General features: G+C 36.0%; 2 protein-coding genes across 10 annotated transcripts; both read right to left on the bottom strand.

Annotated features, from left to right (window-relative positions):
• Positions 1 to 1,090: 1,090 nt before the first annotated feature.
• LOC105038858 (uncharacterized) lies at positions 1,091 to 9,879 on the bottom strand. Of its 6 annotated transcripts, none has more exons than XR_012139294.1 (8): positions 7,344 to 8,716; positions 5,474 to 6,360; positions 5,303 to 5,343; positions 4,380 to 4,522; positions 2,637 to 3,103; positions 1,614 to 2,318; positions 1,361 to 1,450; positions 1,091 to 1,257 (listed from the first exon to the last, which is right to left on the bottom strand). XR_012139294.1 is itself a non-coding variant. In XM_073253124.1 (8 exons), the coding sequence occupies exons 1-4, from the start codon at positions 9,848 to 9,850 to the stop codon at positions 3,776 to 3,778; spliced, it is 627 nt and encodes a 208-aa protein (XP_073109225.1). In that variant the 5' UTR covers positions 9,851 to 9,879; the 3' UTR covers positions 1,091 to 1,257; positions 1,361 to 1,450; positions 1,614 to 2,318; positions 2,637 to 3,103; positions 3,705 to 3,775. The 6 variants fall into 6 exon arrangements, 3 of the variants coding, with proteins under 3 accessions (XP_073109225.1, XP_073109226.1, XP_019709154.1); XM_073253124.1 differs by lacking the exons at positions 5,303 to 5,343; positions 5,474 to 6,360; positions 7,344 to 8,716 and adding exons at positions 3,705 to 3,899; positions 8,723 to 8,828; positions 9,597 to 9,879; XM_073253125.1 differs by lacking the exons at positions 5,303 to 5,343; positions 5,474 to 6,360; positions 7,344 to 8,716 and adding exons at positions 3,705 to 3,899; positions 8,723 to 8,828; positions 9,597 to 9,879 and having other exon boundaries at positions 1,361 to 1,438.
• Positions 9,880 to 11,706: 1,827 nt separating this feature from the next.
• Positions 11,707 to 20,729, bottom strand: LOC105037604 (uncharacterized). 4 transcript variants are annotated; one of them, XM_010913274.2, is made up of 10 exons: positions 20,506 to 20,729; positions 19,337 to 19,417; positions 19,030 to 19,082; positions 16,325 to 16,402; positions 15,741 to 15,798; positions 15,616 to 15,665; positions 14,043 to 14,151; positions 13,895 to 13,956; positions 13,150 to 13,202; positions 11,707 to 11,956 (listed from the first exon to the last, which is right to left on the bottom strand). In XM_010913274.2, the coding sequence occupies exons 1-9, from the start codon at positions 20,587 to 20,589 to the stop codon at positions 13,160 to 13,162; spliced, it is 618 nt and encodes a 205-aa protein (XP_010911576.1). In that variant the 5' UTR covers positions 20,590 to 20,729; the 3' UTR covers positions 11,707 to 11,956; positions 13,150 to 13,159. The 4 variants fall into 4 exon arrangements, with proteins under 4 accessions (XP_010911576.1, XP_010911743.1, XP_073109223.1 ...); XM_010913441.2 differs by having other exon boundaries at positions 19,030 to 19,079; XM_073253122.1 differs by lacking the exon at positions 11,707 to 11,956 and adding an exon at positions 12,197 to 12,577 and having other exon boundaries at positions 19,030 to 19,079.
• Between the last annotated feature and the right edge of the window lie 2,143 nt (positions 20,730 to 22,872).

Here is a 22,872-nt window from a genome sequence, read left to right as displayed (position 1 = left end):
ATTAACATTTATAAGTGATGGCCATTATTGTCCAAGACTGGTTATAAAAATTTTTAAAGTCAAGAAAAAAATTCTTTTTAGTAAGACCAATCTATAAGATTTTTCATTGCCTATATGTCATGTGGGGCAATTAAGTCATCAATTCACCCTTTTTGGGGCGGTTTTCAACATGCTTCTTATTTTAAATGTCCAGTCACCACCATTCACTCTTAAAGGGATGGAATTTACTCGACCCATCAGGGTGGGGTGACCCAACCTGCAATAGATCCTGGTGAAGTATAGGTTATGGTAAAATCCGCCCTGAACCCGGCCCGGATATATATAGCTCTTCACAAACCACTTCTTTGAGGCACAAAAAAAAAAAAAAAAAAAAAAGATTTGCATGCAAAAAATTGATTTTTTAGCTTTCCCAACCTGATCTATCCGAGCTGCCCCCGTCTAACTCACCTTGCCTCATTCTGAGGCAAGTACAGGGCTAGTGCGTGCAATGGCCTACCCAATCCATACCTAACCTGTTGCCATCTCTCTGTCACTTTTTCATCCTCAAGAACTAAGAGTCATCCTAAGCCTTGTGAGGTGCAAACATGACCTTCTTATTCTCTCCCTAGCTTGATTTAAGTGGGTGTCTTCCTTTATCCTCGTCTGAACAAATTTCATTACTCGTAGAAACTTTGAGGCCTTCGATTCTTTGCTTCACAGAATCACCCTATGGGTTCCATTTACTTTGATGGTTCATGATACATTCATAGAGACCTACAATATTATCACATACTGGTACTCTCAGGTGCTTTATAAATAGCTTGCCCTCTCAACCAATCTAAGTTGAGGTTGTAGGTTAAATTCCTTGGAACAATTCATACTTTCCAAAAGTCAGCTTACCAGATGATAGTAATTTTCCACCAATCTACAGACCAAACTAGGTTTTCAAATTCATTGGTTTCCCGTGAATGGTCGAAGTTGGTAATCATGTTAGTATCTTTCCTTTGAGCTCCATGATAACTTCTAACATGAATCTGAACATGTCCGTCCCACCATATCTCTATCCTAAAGTATAAACCAACGTGTTACTGGAGCTGTCATATCGATATAGTTCTGAAAATAAACATTTGGCCCATGCAATTGAGATTACTTGCAAAAGAATCTAAAGATCAGGGCAAGTAAAATTGTTCCTGGCCAGTTGCCAGGGAAACCAGGCTTGGTGGAAGATGGAATAGATCAAAAATACTGCATAGCCCACAAGAAAATCAGCAAAATGCACTGCAAGAAACCAGAAAGGAAGAGATTATTATCCGAGTAAGACAATTTTTTCGATCAGGAATGCAGCTGAACTCAAAAGAGCCAACAAAGGATGTTACCCTACCTCCAAATAAGACTCCGCTTCATCTCAAAAGAGCAGAACATCTCCTGTTGGTCTGAAGAAGGCCCAGAAAACAAACATCTATAATAAGCCCTGCATATAAAAGTTATAAACTGAGAGTCCTCTTAGCAAGAAAGCAAGAAGAGAGGCAGGTGAAGGTGAAGAATTCCAACAAAGAAGAGCTAAGAAAGCGGAAGTTACGGAAAAGAAGAAGCTGAAAAGAGAAGAGAGGGAAAAGGAGAGAGAGAGGAGAGACCTTTGGTGTCGATGTGCTGGAAATCATTGCGATTGAGAAGGGGGTTCGTCCTCTTCTCCTCATTGGCAGCGATGTTTCCACCATTTTCTGGCAGCATCATCAACTGCTCCCCACAGCAAGCCCACTCCTCAAATGGTGGTGACCCGAGAAGAGACTTTGAGGGGTAAGGATGGGAATTTAAGCCCGGTCCATCCAAAGCACATGGTATGCGGATTATGAATGTTCACCACTTGTTTTACCCAATAATAATAATAATAAGATACCGAACTTAGATGAGCTCCCACAAGATCAGCTTGGTTGCATTACTATAACAGGGACAACTAACTAGACTATGGAAATCTAGCATTTAGGCTAATTGAATTTGAAAAGAAAGAAGAAATTATGTTTCAATTAACGCTCCTAGTCAGGCTGAAAAAAATTACTTTCATTTTCAGTTCACCAGTTAATATTCCATCTGTGAACTAAGCTGGCTCAAATCATGGTCATCTAAATAATTTCCAGTCCTGGAGTCTGGAATAGTTTGATTTCTTCGTAGCATGTCTGGGATCAATTCATCATTAGAAGCTGTCCCCGAACCTGTTGTCCTCGACATGATTTCCAGGATTCCCTCCAAAAGAACTCGAGAGTGTCAGACTTTGATGTAAAACTTTTGTTTTTCAGTGTCACATAACATGTTACAGATATATGAAGTAGCTGGATCTGTACCTGCCAAGTGGAACTCATCTCAGTCTGTGATAGCTAACAAAGATCTGCCACTAAATTTATACAGCATAATATACCAAGTGCCTACCCAAGGACTCATGACCTGATAATGATCGCATCTTAATTGCTCATGCAACTTTGCTCTAATTCTGAGGAGTATATATCAGTGGTAGGCAAAATAATTTAACCCCCCCGCCCCAACTAAAAAAAAAAGAAGGGTCGGAACATGACCAGTAACTGGCGTAAAACGAACCCGAGCAAACTTTATCTTTCCTTTAAAAAAAAAATTAAATGCAAAATTGAGCAAAAAGATCATCTTACCAGCTGGAGCTTGGACAAGCTAACATGCCCACAATGGTTGATATCAACATTCAGCAAGGTCAATTTCATCAAGGCATTCGATCTAAGTAATGCGTTCCATGCATCAAAAAACAGAAATAATTTCCCGCCGCCTCCACTGAAAAACCGCCTGTAGTACGTCTGTTTGAAAAAGTTGAGCAATCCTCTACTTTTTATGGGTCCGATCCAACTTCATAAAAAAATCAAGCAGATTCACATATATCTCCCCCTCTTCAAACAGATCATCGAAAGCAACCAGCACTCTCATCCTACCCAGCACTGATTTGCAGCCTGTCATTGGATCAGATGATTTGAGCCGATGATGAACATCTGCCACTTGCTCAGAACCGTCCAACTTCTTTGCTACCTTGCCAGATGCATTTGTACTCAGAGAAGTAGATATTTCACCCCTGCCTCATCTGTTGACTGTTTGTTTGCATGAATTGCTTCTGCAAGAAAGTATAGCAATAGCACTGGCTAGGAGCACAAACTTATAATCCAGATATCTAAAATAAAATTGGCTAAAATAACTGAAAGATTTTCTCATTTGAAAACCATAACATAACAAGCACCAGCATAACATGCACCCAGAATCTACTGATACTATACCATGTAACCATGCAAATACTGTACATGCTAATCTCAAGAATACTGCATATACCCTGGTAGGCTCATGTAACAATAAAAGAAATGTAAGAAAGCTCCCAAATAATGTGACCTTGTAAGCGACCATAGTCTGAGAACTTTTTAGGGCCTTGAAATTACCAAAGCAAATGTCTTGATGCTAGTGCTAAATCCAGATTATGAAAAAAGAGAAGGTTGATGATAGGTTGACTACAAATGGTTAAAAAAACATGTAGCAATATTAAAATGCATGATCAGGAAATATTGCTTGGATGAAATGCATGAGTGAAATTATCATCGGGAGACCCAATTTACCGCACAATATTCAAAAACTTTTCCAGGTTTTCTTTACAATGACAAGAGAGTCATACAAAATTATAAAGGGCAAAGTCCACAGTGAGATTGGGTTTATAAGTCTATTTTTACCTGGTACTCATTCCTGACAAGCTACATCCCCATCAGCGCATCAGTTTTGAATCCCCCAAAACAGATTCACTTCAGTGATTTATCATAAGGCATGTCATTATTACTGACCTCATAAGCACAATAAAGAAAGGTCCAGGGATAAAAGGACTCTCCTTTAAAGCCTTTGCATGTAAAAACTTTCCTACAATCAAATCCCTGTAAAAATTGTGGCATGGGCTTATGTCATAACCAAGTTAGACCAAGTGCTTAAAATTGGAAATTCAGATAAGTGTGAGACATTTGTTATATCAGGTGCCTGCTGGAACTAGTTGGAATAAACCTTAGTATGTAATTATTATCTAAACTTGTAGAAAGAGTTTTCTCAAGAAAATTTCTTTAACTTAAGGGAGTGAAACTTCATGACCTTGTTGTGCCATAATATAGAGTATTTTTAAATGAAACTTCCTTTTTCTTTTTTTTTTTTTTGTATGTGTGTGCATGTGTGCATGTGTGTGGAAACTAAACATGCTGCTGCTCTATGCTCTTTGGCAGTACCACCGTTTCAATGCTTCAAGTGAAAACCAAGGACATTCAATCAGTTTAGATAGGCAAAGACAAAAAGTACATATACCTGAGTCAATCCAACCTGAACACAAATGCAATTAAATACAAATCTACACCTAAATCAACTCATACCTCGATTCCCTCCCCTTTGCCATGATTTCTTTGTACAGATTTGGTTCACATGTTTTCAGAATATTCCATAAAATTCCACCACCTATGCAGAAGTGCCTTGTGTCAGCAGTCGTCTGCCCTCCACAGCTCTGAATGGTTTCAACCTACATTTAGAGAGACTTAGTAAGAACTTCACATTAATGTTGTCAAAAAGAAATTCTGAAAAGGTATTTTACTCTATATTACAAATCTTAATCCTATAATATCTTCCCAAAGAACTACATGGCATGACAATGAAGCCCAAAGATCATTTATTTTCTCAATAATTTCACAATCAAAGAATTAAAATAACAAATTCCATCAGCACAATGTTTCACCGTGGTACTACATTACTGATGTCTTGTGCATTATTCTAGTGTCCAACACCTAAGCAGCCTTCTTGGAGCCTTCTTTAGTTTTTGCCCTCCAACATTAGCAGTTGTGATTGTTCAAAAAGATCATTAAATGGAAACAAGCAACACCCAGAAAACAGTTCCAAGCATGAGATTACTTTTTATATGGGTCAACCATTCTCTTAACCAACCACAACCAAAGCACTTCCACAAGAATGCCATACATGGTAGATCTGTAGAGGTAGCTGTTATCTGTTAATGGACCGATAGATACTTACAAGATCATCATTTAGAATTAGGCATCATAATTTCGGATCAACATGACAGAAGTAAACAATCATGTAGTTATATGCAGCCACCAAATATTTGATCCACATTGAGAAGATCCAGATCAACTTTCACTTCAACCTTTGTCCCTTACTGCGTTCCTTTCACCAACCACATGCTACTACCAAAGGTTGTCTTAACATATCTAGCTGATCCTCAAATTTCACAGGACAACAGTCACATAGAGCCAAATTGCCAAATCAATGATTAACAACATTGCCTTACCATGTTGGACATCTCTTGATCATTGCATCTGTTGCATAGACCTGCTGAAAAGGGTGGGTATGTCAGTCAAATGTTGAGTTCTTTTTCATCCGAACATTTTCCTTTCCATGAATTTTATAGAAAAACTATGATTAAATAGATTATCACGAATAAGTAACATGAGGCTCCCACCTTTGCAAGATCTGGGAAGGCTCTGATGTATGTAGCCTTATCCGTAAGGAGAGGCTATTTCCATGTGTCGAACCCGTGATCTCCAACTCACAATGAAGCAACCTCACCGTTGTGCCAACACTCACCATCAAGTTATCATGTATAAATAAATGAACAAATTAATACTCATAAATGACTTTGTGAAAATTCATGGCTTCCCTTTTTTTTTTTTTCACTAGATTAGATCATCCATTAAAACCTCCTTTCTCAACCTAAGCAAAAAATCATGTTAAAAAATTTCTGGCATGAACTTCTCCATCTTCACTTACATTAAGAAACCACAAATATCATGTCAGCATTTTTCAAGCTAAATGTTAGAGATAATATATCAGATAAAATGACTGATGATGTAGCAAATCAACATATCTACAAAAACAATGAGATTTATAAGTCGTGTGCACCAAGCTAAAGAAAGTAATACCACTCTGTATGCTTTGCGCAGCACAGAGAAAAAATGCATGCAAAATCATACAAAATTGAAGAGCTAAATGATTCACAAACAAAATGGTTAACACAGAAAGCAACAAAAAGAAAAAAAGGTCTGTGAATATTGATTTGATTGAAAAGACAGAAAGCGCAAATTGAAAGGAGATAATGATATAAAGTTCAGGCAAAGAGATTCCTGTCAGTACATTAAATGCATGTCTATGTATTTAATTCTCATCCCCTCTTTTTTCATGGAAAAAGAGGGGGCTGGAGGTGACCCCAGATTTACTCTTCCTTAATACAACCCATCACATCAGCCATTACAAATAGAAGCTAACTAAGAAGGTAAATAATACTGACCTCTTTTATAGGGCTCCATATGGCAAATAAATTTGCAGAACAAAGCAAAACTTTTAAACAGGCTGGAGGATAATCAGATCAAAGCATCAGGAAAGACATCCAACACATCATCTTCTTAAGCAAAAGTTTATATATATACATATATATGTATATACACATATATACATATATCTGTGTATACATATGCATATACGTATATATGCATGTACGGATATATATATGTATATATATATATGTATATATATGTATATATGTATGTATATATATGTATATACGTATGTATATATATGTATGTATGTATGTATGTATCTATGTATGTATGTATGTATCTATGTATGTATGTATATGTGTGTGTGTGTATATATATATATGTATGTATATATATATATAGATGTATATGTATATGTATATATATATGTATATAGATGTATATATATACATGTATGGATGTGTGTGTGTGTGTGTGTGTGTATTTATGTATGTATGTATATATACATATATATATATGTATGTATGTATGTATATGTATGTAATATATATATATATATGTATGTATGTATATGTATGTAATATATATATATATATATATATATATATATATATATATATATATATACATATATATATATATGTATATATGTATGTATGTATGTATATATGTGTGTATGTGTGTGTGTGTGTGTGTGTGTGTGCATGTATATATATGTATGTATCTACATATATATGTATGTATCTATATGTATGTATGTATGTATGTATGCATCATGCATGCATGCATGTATGTATCTATGGATGGGATGGATGGATGGATATGTACGTATGCATGCATGTATATGTATGTATGTATGTATGTATGTATGTATGTATCCACATATATATATGTATGTATGTATACATATATATATAGACATACATACATATATAGACATACATATATATGTATGTACATACATATATATGTATGTATGTATATGTATGTAGAACTTTCAAATTCGGCTTGAAAATACATGATCACTTAAACAACTAAATAAGTGAATGTATCAACCTTCCCTGATATCATGGCCCCACTCGGCATTCAAGCCCCACCCAAAACCTGTTGGTGCAGCTAAGTGATGATGAGAATATCATCCACCAGGCTTTATCAACTCAAGTAATGTAATATGACAGATAAATGAGGCACCTTCAACCAACTAGAGCTAGCATTGATAAGAAAACCAGTGAAATGTTTAATAACAAGCAACTAAAGCTAGTATTGATAAGAAAACTAAGGAAATCTTTGATAACATACTAAAAGTAATGGCCTTAGTCTAGTTATTCTTGGGGACTCTTGGACATGAACAATAAGCATACAACCATATATATGGTTCGAATTAAAAGTTAAACATAGAGATGTAGAAACCATCAAAGTGTTACACACAATGATAGTGACGAATCATTCTTGAACCACCTGATAAAATGGGAACTTTCTCATCATCTCATGTAACAACTTTTCTACCAGCAACTGTACAATATTTTGTCCTTGACATACAACGGAAAATTTCTAAGTATCACATGCTTTTCCTTGCCACTCATTTTCAATAGAGATAAAAACATATAAGAAGGTTAGAGTCAAGGGTTGCGATATGATGTCTAATATGATGAACATTCAAAAATAAACAAGAAGATAACAGCTTTGAAAACATAACAATATCCCTCACAGGAAACACTGACATCTCTAGGATCACAGACAGACTTGTCTCTCAAGACTAGAAACCAACCATTTAAAATATGGACATCTTAATCTAAAAGGAAGGCCTCACTTCAAAGGGACCTTTCCAAATTCACATTCGTTAGAATCAACAATTTCCAATGATGATATGAATCAGAAACCATTCATCAGACCATTAATGTTCTTGTGCTTCTTAAATTTTAAAACTACAAATAAGTGCACAGAGAGGGATGAGAAATGGAAGCAGTCAAGCATGGCACAGTAGAACATAGATAGTGTAAACTTTTTTTTTTTTTTGAGGGGTTTTGGTGGGGGCACTGGAAGGGCAGATAGAGAACAACCATTTTGAGCATATGATAATATAGATGGACAGCAGCATAGACCGTATGATCAAAAGATATGAGCATGGATAGGACCTCGGAATAGCCAGAATACCAAATACAGAAAACACCAAATAGATTCAGCACATCAGTGCAAATTTGTTTATTCGGCAAAGAACATAATTTTTGATAAGACGGTCACGATCATATTTATTCATGCTGACAGTGGAAATCCTTGGACAATAAACAGTAAACACTGATTTGACATTCACATCAACTTTGCCAAAATTTTTAGTTTCCTATAACCAAATTACCATAGCTTAAGATGAGGAAACAGAAATTGTTTCCTACAATCAAAAAAGCAGATCATGCAATTAGGCATGAAAAAATATATACCTCTTTGCCAAGATTGCTAAAAGCCGAAACACCAAGACAACCCACCGCATTCCAAACCAAGTATGATTTCCACTCTTTCAAACACCTACACGTGTCTATAACAAACCTGCAGAACATTGAAGCATAAAGAATAAGCATCATTAAAGGATGGCATGTAATGAGAAGGACAAACAGAGTGAAACTACATACCTCTTCTAACTTGCAACAAGAACGAATTCTAGAAAACAACCCAAACTTTGGATTCTATTATGCGGACCTCAGCAAACAACCAAGAAAGACTAAGAAAAATAGAACCCCATCTTATGCCAAAAAAGAAAAAAGCAAGTATATAAGCACAGAAATGCAGCAAACTTTAGAAACAGAACGTAAACTTGCGCAAAGTATGAAAAGTGAAAGAACATAGGAATACAGCGAATTTCAAAAGACTGTAATGTTGAAAAAAGTTTTCTTCGCGTTATTTCCATGGAAGAAGACTCTGTTTTTCTTTTTCTTTTTTTTAATAATCAAGAAAGCGGTCCTCTTTCAAATTACGAAAACAATAATAGAAAACTCTTATTAGACTGCAATGATAAGAGAGGCGTCATCACAGCGCCATCATTCTTTGGTAAGAAGTTAAAGAATGGAGATGGAATGTCATTTTCTTGATACATGAACCAAAACCCTTCATGCATTCTCCACTACCTATTCTTCCCAGAGATGTGGACTTGTTGTGGATTAATGTTCACCTGACAAAAAAACTCCAAGAACTTAGTTAAGAGCCGAAAGACTTTTTTTTTAGAAAAAAAAAACTAGGGTTTCAAAACATGAATCTAATTCAATACAAGTCAAAATTTGATCACAGAACAGCAACAGTAAGTACTCATTGGAATCTCACCTATCGGCATCCGTGATGCTGGAGACGGCGCCGCCGTTCTTCTTTTTCCGATTCTTCTTCTTGTTCACCCTCCGCCTCTGATTTCTAGCACGAGACCCGCGCCCGTCGACGCGTCGGGCCGAGGGGCCGGCGTCCCCCGCCGGAGGTCCGCCTGCGCGTAGGGCTTTGGCGTCGGGCAACTCGACATCTTCTTGGAGACCCTCGGCATATAGGGTTTCTTCTCCAGCCCCGAAGACGCTTTCAGTTCCCTCCATGCAGGAGTGAAGTAGACCACCCGCAAGCCCACAGCCGTTTTCAGCTGACGTATTTATAGACCGAAACGTCGGAACAGCGAAACGGAAACGGAATAACAACGCGTCACGTCCTGAGATTACCGCTTGACTCGGCTGGCGATTTTCATAATTATTTATTATATTATTAAAGAAAATTATAATTTCTCCATATGACCTCAAGTTTCCAAATTATTTCGAAGTGATCCATCAATTTGCCAAACAACTGATATTGCAGTTTCAAATAAGCACAATACTTGCACTTTTCAAACATCTTGGAAAGTCCATATCGTTCCTGTCTCTTTCTATTGTCACGTTGTGGCCCTTCATTTTTTTTTTCTCCCTCTCCAATGATTATCTAATATTTATCAGCATTTTGAAGGAGCTATGGATGAATATTATTTTTTTATTTTTATAAAAAATAAAATTTTTTTGTTAATAGTAATTTAGATTATTTTGAAGGAGCTCTCTTCCTTCCTCCCCATCCTCTCTTATCCTAAACAATTGATATAAAGGATATTTCTGTATATAAGTTCGACTAAGCAATGGAGGGTGGTGGGAGTAGAAGTTGGTAATGATCATAAGCACCATTTTGGTGGAGGAGCAGCATGTTCAAGTGGCTCTCTTCTAATGCTCTGATTATGATCTTCATCCTAAAAAAAAAAAAGATGACAAAAGCATTTTCATTTAACAACAATTTTATGCTGTCATATGATGTTCACATGCTGTCTACCTTTTTGTTAGTTGAGATGAACAATAGGACTATTTTGGAATAATTTGAAATTTTAAAGGATCAATTTGAAGATATTTGTAAATTTTTCTTACTAATGCTATTTTTCTTATTATTATCACTACAATTAGGAATGGGTGTAGATGGTACTGATTTAATTTGCATCACCTCATGATAGGGATTATTGATCTTAGGAAAAATCGTAGGTTCAAATTTATCCAGCAGGCCATAAGGAATAAGGCCACAAAGTAAAGGGCGAGTGCTTTAGATATGACATATGAAGCTGAGGATCGCATGGTGTCAATTGTCAAGACATTTTTTTTTTTAATTTTTTTTTCTAAAATATCTCACATGGAATGAATAATCTCTTTCTATATAAGCTAACATCCTCCTTATATGAAATTAAGGATGTCCTCCATTCTACACCATCACTATAACAACAACAACAGACATTTTCTCATATGATTTATAAGCAAGCATGAACCATGTTGTGTGCTATCATTACTAATTTCGAATTATGGACCCTAACGTTATCATTTTACTGTTGGCCAAAGCTATGTAGCTCCTGCCTCTCCCTCTCTACAGCAAGGGAGGAGAGGACCAATGCAAGTTGCAGACATGGCATCATTGGACCTTCCTTACCGCCTCACGCTATTGCCAACGAACCCAAAGTCCCAGCCCGCAGGGAAATACAACAAGCAGCAGAGGACTGTTGGGCCAGATCCACGCCCAACAAGTCCGCTAAGAACCAGAGGAGGGCGAGACCAGAAAACTTTGTGCGCGCATAAAACGGGAACCAAATATCATTTTTGTCCCCCTTTTATTTATTTTCATGGGTAGGAATATTTCTATGAAATATCCTTCATGTTTACCTTCACCCTAGGCATTAATATATTAACCACACGAATTCGAATAATCATGAGATAACACAGACAAATTGTTGTGCTAAGATGGGAAGATCCAACTCTAAAATTCAACCGAATCAGCTGGTTGCATCCAGGGCTACACAATGCAAACAAGCGATCACAACCACCTGACATATATGGGCGTCATGCATGGCACCACTTCTGATGGGGTTTAAATGGTCCAACTCATGGCTAACTCTCTCAGAAAAAGAAAAAGAGATGATAAAATATTCATAGGTTTTGAAAGACAGCAACATCTACAAAGAAGCATGAAGTTTCTGCAACGGTCTGACATAATACATAAATATCACTTTACACTAAAAGCCTACTTGAAAGGTGCAAAAGCTGATTTAAAAGAAAGAACATTAGCAACGTCCTTCAACATTCCGCTCCTTAATACATATTGGGTACGGCAAAAAACAACCTCATGGAACTCATTGGTTTGTTAGGTTTGCCCTGCAAAGGTCCAGTCCAACAGCAACACGAGCGTTAGATGCTTGCTAGCAAAATAAAAGTTCTTAAAAGCAGTATATTTATCATTCTACTAAATCTGGATTTCATGGTTGGATGAATGTATAACACTGCCACAATAATGACATGCTGCAGCAACATCAACAATTTTGTTCGATAACAATCTCTCCATAGAAATCAAGTTGTTTCTTAAAACACACTGATATTCTATTTAATACCAACCAATTACACCTGACACCAAACCCACTATCAATTGTTGACTCAAGTTTACAAGTGAATTAGTGTTGCTACAAAAGCAGCTGAATTCTTATGTTTCTGCCATTCTATGAAGAACTAGTAACCATAAGCTAGGGGAACAAAAGGATTCTGTAGAGATAGAACCCAGTCTGATGAGACCTAATTCAAGATCCTAATCTAGAGAACAGGTCAGGGTTCCCAAGGACCTGATAAATCTTCACCCCTAATCATCATTGGTGGCCTCCTGTACCTCTCTGTCGGCTTTTTTTTTCAGTACACACTCTGTCAGCTTTTCACCACCAGGTGCTAAATTCTCTGCAAAGGCAAGTCATTTTGAATCCATTCTCGCAGTGATATGAATTGGAGGCCCTGAATTAGATGGAAGGAAGGGGGCTTCTTCGTAATTTCAAGCGAAACATGAATTGAGATATAAGACACTGGGACTTGGTAGTCATTTTAGATTTCATCATAAAGAAGTAACATGAAAGGGGGCTTCTCCGTAATGGCAAGCTAAACATGAAAATACAACGAGTATATCCATGCATGGCAATATCTGCGTAACTCAGAAGACCCAAAGAAAATACATGGCAACAAGTCTATTGAGCATAAAATGAATCATGAATGAATGCATCACACCAGAAATGCCATGCGACAAGATTGAATTCTGGGATAGCTTCCATATCTTTTTTGAGCTTACGAGGGATTAGCCTCCACCTTCTACCCTATATCCACTGCACACCTTGAGGGCTGATGCCAACCAGAAGCAAAAACCCACCCCTTTGCCCAAGTGGCAAGAAGTTATACCACCCGAGCAAGTGCCCAGTGGTTGGGATAGCTTCCATATCAACAATGAAACCAAAATATATGATGAAATGTAAGAATAAAGAATATCAGACAGTATGTTTGTATGCCATGTTAGAAAAAATATTCTACATAACTACCTGTCAATCTTCATTCCACATGTGAGAGACCACCACCACCATCAGCTTTAGTCCTGCACACATAAGAAGGGAGACAGACAATAAATACTCACTTCTGCAATGAAATAAGCATGGTAAAATCTTAAAAAGTAATTTAAGAATATCAAACACAAAAGCCAAAAAAAATAATACTTCCATGAACTGCTACATCTAATGCCATCATTTATATCAGCAAGTTACATGATTTTAATCCTTAAAAAAGATTATGATTGCCACAATGCTTTTTCTTAAGTTTTATGCAGCCCACACAAACATTATTGGTCTCACTTTGCATATTTAAATCAATCAGAAGTTTCTTATTTCTCACAGTAAAGGGAGGGATGGACAATATATTTCGTTGCAGATGTCCAGTGTATTATGGCACCCTATGACCAGTAGTAGCTTGTATTTATCACCTCAAACTTGCAGAGTTTTAGATTGTTGTTGTCTCTGCAATGCTTCTTCCTATGATTGCAGAAGCAAAAACTCCATCCCTCACTATATGAATCGTAGCTGACTTATTAGGTGGCTTTGGTGGTACCATGTTTCAACATTTCACTCCAAAGTGCATATGCTATATTACTAAACATATTGGTGTAATGAGCTGGCATTATCTTCCAAAAAATAGAAAAGGATTGCCGTCAATAGCTGAAGAAATGCATTTAGATGGTGCAAGAAAATTGAGCTGTTTAGTCATATGTTATATATGATGTGCAGCAAGACTTACTTGTGATCAGATGGGTTGGGCGTAACTTCATAGACAATTGTTGCTACAACGTCCCTTTTCAACTGCAAATGGCATTCAAGAAATAGCATGAAATTCGACTTAGTTACAAGGCATTCAGCACTGAAAAGGCCTCAAGCTTTTCTAATACCTGAGTAGCTTCACCTCGTAAGCCAATATAGTATATCTGAGTGGTATCCCCACCAAAATTTTCAGGAAAATGCAGAGTAAGACTAGCCACACTTTGAAATCTTGAATATCTGATTAAATTCATTGACATCAATTAGACAACAAAAAAGACAAGTATACGCATGACAGAATGATCTAAAATATAACCGTCAAGCCTTTTCCTAGCAAATTATATTATAAAGTATGATTCTTATAAAATTTATCATGAGAAGCACTTAATCCAAACAATTTAACTGATGAGTCAAATTCATACTGCATAGGAGAACCTAAGGCAAGTTGCATATCTTCTTTATAGATGCACACCTGCACATGCTAAGATAACTTGATACTTACAATAAGACATATTGCTCTCAGTGCCTGCAACTAGCCCCACTGGACCAGCGGAGCCCCTCATCTAACTAAACCAAACAGGGCCCAGCTCAATGGAAACTAAGAATAATGTATAGAAGGATAAAAATGTGTTAGAAGTGGGCTCTTTCTTTAGTTCGATTGGACCCACGTTGGCATATAAAACTTGACCCAGATTACCAAGTTGCACTATGGTCATCTACTAAATCTCTTTCATTCAAAGGAAAAATAGTACAAGTTATTCACGACATCTCTCTAGACAAGCTAAAAAGGGCATCCAAGTGCACAAGGCTCCTACTACTATAGGATCTAGGAGAGGTTAGATGTATGCAGCCTTATCCGACATGCAGGGAGGTTGTTCCATGTTTCGAACCATAAAACACTCAAATCATAATGAAGCAACCTTACTGCTATGCCAAGGCCCACCCACTAACATAATTCAATTAACCGATCAAAGGTTAACCTATTGATGCTCAAAGTGCAACATGATGAAACTGCATTTAAATTTAGGCTTTTAGCCAAAATGATTTTTTCATCATGACATCAAATAAAGGACAAAGATAGTTTAACTTTTAAAAAATGGTGATTAAAAAGAAAGCAATTTGATAGACGATACACGAAAACAAGGTTCGCCGTCTCGGTACCAGATCCCATACCGATAAAATCATGTTGCAATGTTGGTACGCGGTTCGGTACGAGATGGTAGTGTTGGTACATTTCGAAACGGCATGTCGGTATGAGACCGGTACGGTATGCCCCGTACCGCTTGGTATGGGGTGGTACGGCATTCCATGCACAAAAGCTTTGATGAAATTTGGAGCAGACAATACCTTTCCCGATATCACAATACACCTCCCAAAGCTTGTATACATTCCCATTCCTTGGAGATTTTTCAAACTCAACCTAACTTGCTCAAGTTGTAACTCTAGTTGTCTAATATATATTTCTCTTTTATTCAAAAGTATATCATTAGTTATTGAATACTTGTCATGATGAAAAGAAACTGAAGTTTATAATTACTAACTATGAGTAAAATAGCTAACTTTATTTAGCAAGGTTACAAGTAGACTAGGTTTAATTTTCTTGACAATACTATTGATATGATGAAAGGGGCAAGAACAAATCGAAACTTTCTGTATAGCTAGCAGTGTGGCAGATATGAAAAGAAATTATTGAGCATAGGCCACCTTGTCTGGTATTCCAAGACTCCTTGCAAATTCTCTGCCAACTCCCATTCCTTGGAGAAACAAAGAAATATTTGAGATACTAAAAATGACAATGAATTTCACTGCAAAATAAAATGATATGTTACCTGAACAGGCTGCATATTTTGAGCATCAGAAAAGTCAATACCATCTCGATTAATAAACCTGTCAATAGGTTTGAGTATTTTCAGTAGGGTTATAAATTTTCTGTGGTTGATAGATGCAAAAGGATGTACCAAACCTGGCATAAAAGATCTTCAGAGAATATTTATTGTGACAAAGAAAGCAAGAGAAAACATTATCATCTCATTCATATGTGATCTATTGAAGCCCAACATGCTACTGCACCTATTTACGATAGACGGCACTTGCTAAAGATTAATCCTTGATGAAAGGATCGTACTCCCAAGATTCTAACTGTTGTTGGAAAATTGTCATAATTCAGGAATGGCAATAACACACAAACCTAAATCCCAGTTATTGCACATGAATTTGACAATATAAAAAATGAATTTGACAAAATATAACAAAGACAGAAAGTTTGCAGGAACAAAGACAATATCTGTGACAAATCAACCATCCAGAAGTGACATAACAATATATGTGCAAGCTATGATAGTTTACTTGAAACAGATCAATTTGGAAGCAGAAAAAAATCATGGAAAGCTATCATTGTAATGATGAATCTTACGCTCTCATCTTTGATGGGCTTGTTCCACCAGAACCACCAACAACAGATATGCTCTTTATTTTAACGTCTGATGTAAACCTAAATTGCAACAGAAAATCAATTAATGAATAAAAATTATTTCAGGAGAACACTATTGAACTCAAAATTCAGAATTCACCATAATTATATAATGGATCTCCATACATGTGCATGCATGTATTGCATATGAGAATAAGAATTGCAGATGGACCGACAAAAAAAAAAAATTGCACATTGAAATTAAAACATTTAAAGCAAGAAATATGTCAAAAAGGCAGTGAAAGAAAACAGATGAGAAGTTCACAAACAAGAGGATCAAATCCAAAAGGAAATACTGAATTAGTTATATTGAGGGAATTAGACGTGAAACATTTATTTTCAATGGAAATGGGATCTTCATTATTTGAGAAGCATGCTGACATATGCAATATATTTTCATGCATGTATTGAGTGTGTATGTGTGTGCGTGTGAGAAGCTTGATTGACAGTTTACAAGACACATTTCCAACCAAACATGAGCATGCAAACACATGCTATATATTCTTGTGCAAGTATTCTGTTGTTTGTGTGTGCACATGTATGCATGTGGATGTGTGTGTATGTGCACGTGTAGGTTCCATAAATCATCCAAGTATTAGATTTGAATTAACACACAGACGATTATAATCAACAGAATCAATTTGTTGGTTGTTATGGACTGTTTGGACAACAAAATTATCAGTTTTTCTCTAGATTCAAGTCTATTTAACTTGGTTTTGTCCATCAATTTGGACAAAATTTCCAGAGCGTTTCCCCCTTGGATGTCGAAGTTTCCTAACATGGGCTTATTAATCTAGCTAGTAGAATTACTCTCGCTTGGAGAGTAAAACACTATTCTAAAGTATGAGAACTATAGAATGAGAACTAATGGTCTCAAAAGGTCTTTAAATCCAACATTCTAACCTCCAGAGTATGCTAGTCACCCACTTAGATAGCTGTACATGAGATCAAAAAATAGGAGAAGGTGCTAGGAAAGAAAGAAGAAAGGATGGAGAGCTTGCAGGAGTTTTCCGTAGAGATTTCTCTGTTTTTGGTCTCTAATCTTGAATCTAATACAAGTGAATATTGCAAACAGGTTCATGTAGAGTTTAGGTTTGGTTATTAGCCAAACCTAAACTTTGACCTGTTTGTTTTAGGTGAGTTTATGAAGTCTTTGGGCCTTAATTAAGGCCCCACAACTACTTAATTTGGACTTTGGGCTTATCCAGACTAACATGTTGGACCTGATACCTGAAAATACATCCTAGAGCAGGTGATTATGCCCTCCACCCAGGTTAGCTTGTGTGAATCTTGAGGCAAGGCCTATTAGTGGGTATTTGGGTTTAATTTGGCTTAATTCCTATATTTTAGAACCTCATCGCATCAAAACCTTTCTGAAGATTTAGGACCACCAATGGACTGCAGATCAAGAATGATCCTTAAAGGGTGTCTGGTGCTTGCTCTCAGGGAGTCCTGGATACATGCACACCTGTGTGTGGATTGGGTTTAGCAGTATCTTGGAGACAGGTCTGACCTGTAAACCAATGCATGGTGAGGGCAGATTGCCGTCTTAAAGAGAGAATGATAACCCAAACACTGCCAACCATATGTGCAGAATCTTTTAAGACTAACAAACCTTTTACAGCCTGTTGGTGGTCAAGAGGAAGGTGGCATTGTGGGTTAACTACTAAAGCCTTCACGAGAAAACCACCTATTATACTGAGATATGCAAGTATCAGAATGAACGCTAAGCCCAGCAATGATAAAAGCAAGAGAAAAAGCCAGAAACGAGAAACAGTCATCACCCTAACATTCTTACCAGAACTTAATACTGGTTCAATAATATTAAAAATTAGTTGTTCCTACGTCCACAATTTAAAAGTTTTTCAGCCGCAGTCCAAACAGTGGTTGCAGACAACATGTTCAAGAATCTATCTAATTAGAAATCCATTTAATTTTTACATGTGTCTATTAATATATGCATTATGATTTCAATTCTGAGATACTAGATTGCAACCAGAAAGGTAAAGAAGATTGAAAGGTGTCAGTTTTTTTTTCCATGCAAGAGCCAAGCAGCACACATGCCTGAACATTACAGTAGTATATGGATTTTCAAATTATTCATATACTCTCTCACACATCAAAAGCCCTTTTAGCTGAGAATTGAAAAAGAATTCTCAATTTTGTCGTCTCCACAAGCTTAAGTGGTCACTGAAATCATTATAAGGACAGATTTATGTTGGGACAATCATGCTGAGCAACTCAAACATATACTCAATTTCACATCTTTTATGAGCAAGAAGGCACTGTGGAAAGTGTCCCAGGCATCATACTTCCTTTTTGTGCCACTGCAAGCAGCTGATGTTAAGACTAGTAAATAAATCAAATTGTTCAACAAATTGACCATTTTTCATCTTTTTATCTTAGTATTCCCCATAGGAAACACTTGATTAGGCTTCATCAATTCCCCAGAATAAAAGAATTAGACCGAAAACTTACACACATGATTGAAGTTGGAAAATGATAGAAAAGACAGATAATACAGACAATGAATCTATTGTAACCATGTCATAAGATTCACTGCAACAAAATTTGTTGCATTATAAACAAATAACAGACAGGAGTTGAAAGATTCTCATCAGGATGTACAAGTAGCTTCAGCAACTTACGGGATAAAAACAAGTAACTCTGGGTCACCGTCATTGCTTTCCAAAAGGCCCTGCTACAGAAAAGAATAACCATAAGAGCTTAAAGGGAAAAAAACTGCAGATCAGGAATAAATATATGCAAATATCATGATTGGAGAACTTTTCATTGTTAGACTAAAGTCATGATATGTCCTCTCTGGAACCATTCAAAAGAAATATTGTCATGAAGAATCCTTTCTTCTAGCAATTTGAAAGAAGGAATAATGGCAAAGTATTTGACTATATTAGTTAGGATGAAGCATTACTTCAAAAATGATGACAGCCGTACCTCTGAAGTATCCAGTCGACGATTCCAAGGTTTAAAAACTGACTTTACACTTCCTGCAATTGATTCATTCAGAGCTGACACCTGAGAAGTAGGAAAAAGAAAGAAAACAACCAGCTCAAATTACTATACTCAAAGGCTGCTCTACACATAGAAGAAAAAAGTAAAGGTAATGTCTTGGTAATTTATAGATGATGAATTCAAAAAAAAAGAAAAAGAAAGTTATCTTTGGATGATCAATCAAGTGGCTAGTTCATGAAGTATATAACATCTCATGCCTACTATACACAATGTATGCTGCGTAGCAATGGAGTAAGCAGCTTGCCCATCAGGCACTCACACGTGTTCCCATGCATGTGAAAGGAGTTAGCACAGCTTATTTGTTCACAGATGTAAACTGCTTTAGTTCATTCTAAAAAATTCTAGAGAGAAAAAGAAAGAGAAAAGTAAGCGTCCACAATGGAAATCGATTTGTGAATATTTTCTCTGGAAATTATAGAGTTAGCGGCATCAAGATTTACCATCTAATCAGTCTCGGGAAGCCCATCACCAATTTCCTCACATCATAGCAGTCCACAAATTAACTCTTTATCAACCTCCACTCCTTTCACAGGAAATCAGAGCCCCCTTTAGACATCATAACTCTTCACCAAAATCCCTCTTCTTTTATCTCATATTCACAGCTCAACCATTACAATGCCCACCACATGTACCCGAATTGGCCCTAGACAAACCACAATTTTCTTCAACCCTCTTGCAATACAATGTATATATATATATATATATATATATATATATATATATATATCCCCAGCTGAAACTTGGAGCAGAACCTATATATTCGATGAAAGAAACGAGGAGTCTAAATATGACAGCAAAAACCCTTAAGTTCTTGGCTCTTGTTAAGCGGCATCTGCTGATCTTTCTTTCGTTACGAGAAACCCAAACAAGAACAATATTAGCCACCATTACAACTAAACATCGAGAAACGGGTTAAGAAGGGGGAAAATGAGATATAACCTGGATAATTTCTGTAAACACAAAAGTAATTCGAAATAGAACATCAAAATGCAATAAAAGAACTCCGAGGTGATCTGGAAACACGGGAACTCAAATCTATTAAAGCCAATCAAGAAAAAGAGAAATCTAAAGGTTAGTAGATGCGTACATACCTTAGAGAAATCTATGTGCTTATAGAGAGACCAATCCGCGGAGCAGTTGTGATCCTCGCAGCTGTGATCGTGCATGCACGCCATTCTCTCTCTGGTCGCTAATGGCTATGATGATGAGAAAGGTGGGAGGAGAAGAACCGAGAGAACGAAAAAGAAAAAGAAAATGGGATCGGCGCGTTTTATTTGTTTCGCCCCTTGCGTCTGCAATGCTTCAATCTTGCATTCTTGCATCTCGATTCAAGTGGGCTCCACACATACGCACTCATTTTGGTCATCCATCATAAACCTACAGTGAAATGAATAGATTCATCTCATCCGTAGAGCAGTGGGAGCCACTGTAGCTACGCTGACATGGTATGGTAAAGGTTATCCAAAAAAAAAAAAAAAAAGGTTGTTGGGCCATCAAAATGGGATTACAAAAATCAAAGTACCATGAGCTTTCTATCTATTTCGATTTTTCATGCAAAAATAAAATTTATTAAATTTTACTACCACCTCATTCTAAAAAAAAAAGTTAAAGTAGATGAGGACAATTTGCATGATAGGCCGGAAACAAAACTTGAAAAAAGTACATACTTTCTTTCTTCTTCTTCTCCTTCTTCTTCTTCTTCTTCTTCTTTGATAAAAAACACATACTTTCTTTATTCAAGGAAAACAGCTGGAAGAGAAAAAGAGATTACGCTTGCCAAGCAACTCCTATTTTTTATAAATAGCTTATCTTATAGGTTTAGACATGCAATCCCGAAAAAGCACCCTAATAAAACTTCCTTTTAATAATAAAATCTATATTGAATCCAGTCAATTTAATAATTTTTCCTCATTTTAGATTGTTGTTTGTGCATCTTGTTTTAATTTATGTCACCACTAATATGATGCGAGTGGTGCAGTGTGTAATTTCTCAATAAGTATTTTTATCTCAATCTAATTTCCTTCGTTGCATGAATGTTATGCAAGGCGGTATTAGAGCTTAGAACTTGTTTGGTTGGTAAGAAAAAAAAATTTTATTAAAATATTTTTTTATAAAATTAATTTTTAAAGATACGATACGTAGAAAAATAGTTTTGATATTTTTAGATACATTTTAAATAGAACTGGTAAAATACGATCCGATCTATCAATTCGATCCGTATTGGACCTATCATAAGTCAGTTTGGATTTAGCCTAAATAGATTTAGGTCATAAATAGATCAACCAAGTTAGTCCGTTTAATATTTGGATCAGATTTAGATTTTAGGTATCTGACCTGTTTAATCCGTTTAATATTTAGATCGAATTGAATCAGATAACTTATTTAATATGTTTAATCTATTTAAAATATATTTAACTTATTTTCAATCTATTTAACACGACCTATTTCATCTATTTAAGATTTGTTTAATATGTTTAAAACCTACTTAACATGTTTCTAACATATTTAATCCAACATGTTTAACCAGTTTAATTCATTTAACCTAATTTAATCTATTTAATAAACAGATTAAATAGATGGGATCGAATTATCTATTTAATAAATTGGTTGGGTTCGCATTTGAATTTTTGATCTATTTAATAAATAGATCAAATTTGGGATGATGATTTTCTAATCTGATCCGCATTGATCCGATCTGTAAATGATTCGATCGGATCCAATTGCCACTCCTAGTTATAGAGTGCCTTATATTTAGTCGAGCATCTATTTTTTCAAAAAAAAATTATGTAAAATATATATTATATCTTAATCAAAAAAATCTTATTCCATTATATTCATCACTTTAAATAAATTTTTAGAAAAAAAAAAGAGATCACAATTTCCTTCTCATAGGAAAACCAAAATTCTCTTCTATGAAACAGAAAAATTTTATTTCCATAAAAATATCACTTCTCAATATCTGTCCTTCAAAAACTCCAACAAGATAACTAGTATCGTGATATAAAAAGGAGAACATCATTAATCCTATATTGATGGCGAATCAAGAAAAACTCTAACTTATATGGGATGGAACTTTTTCTCTCCCATGAGACGTATTTTAAAGAAAAAAATCACGACCAAAGGTTAAAGCGAATAACACCTTATATATGTAGAAGCAGAGACCAAACCATCCAAGTTATAAGCACTTGACCACAACATTAGCACAATGACGCTAGAAGGAGAGCCTATGTACCTTTAACGGACTATAATGCATATCTTGTAATCTTGCCCAAAGTCCCTATTAATTGAGGAGGCTATGTTGTGGTGTAGGAGCGAGGGCATCATTAGTCATACATTGACTGTAAGTTAAGAAAAACTCGGATTTATATGGAAAATCATGAGGACCTATGTCATAGTGGTCAGAAGTTGAAGCAAATAATACATTATATACGTAGAAGCTAAGAGCGATCCATTAGAGC

Source organism: Elaeis guineensis, chromosome 2, assembly GCF_000442705.2.
Source record: "Elaeis guineensis isolate ETL-2024a chromosome 2, EG11, whole genome shotgun sequence".
NCBI lineage: Eukaryota > Viridiplantae > Streptophyta > Magnoliopsida > Arecales > Arecaceae > Elaeis > Elaeis guineensis.
The sequence above is the reverse complement of the archived record's forward strand: the minus strand, read 5'-3'. Positions and strand labels throughout refer to the sequence as shown.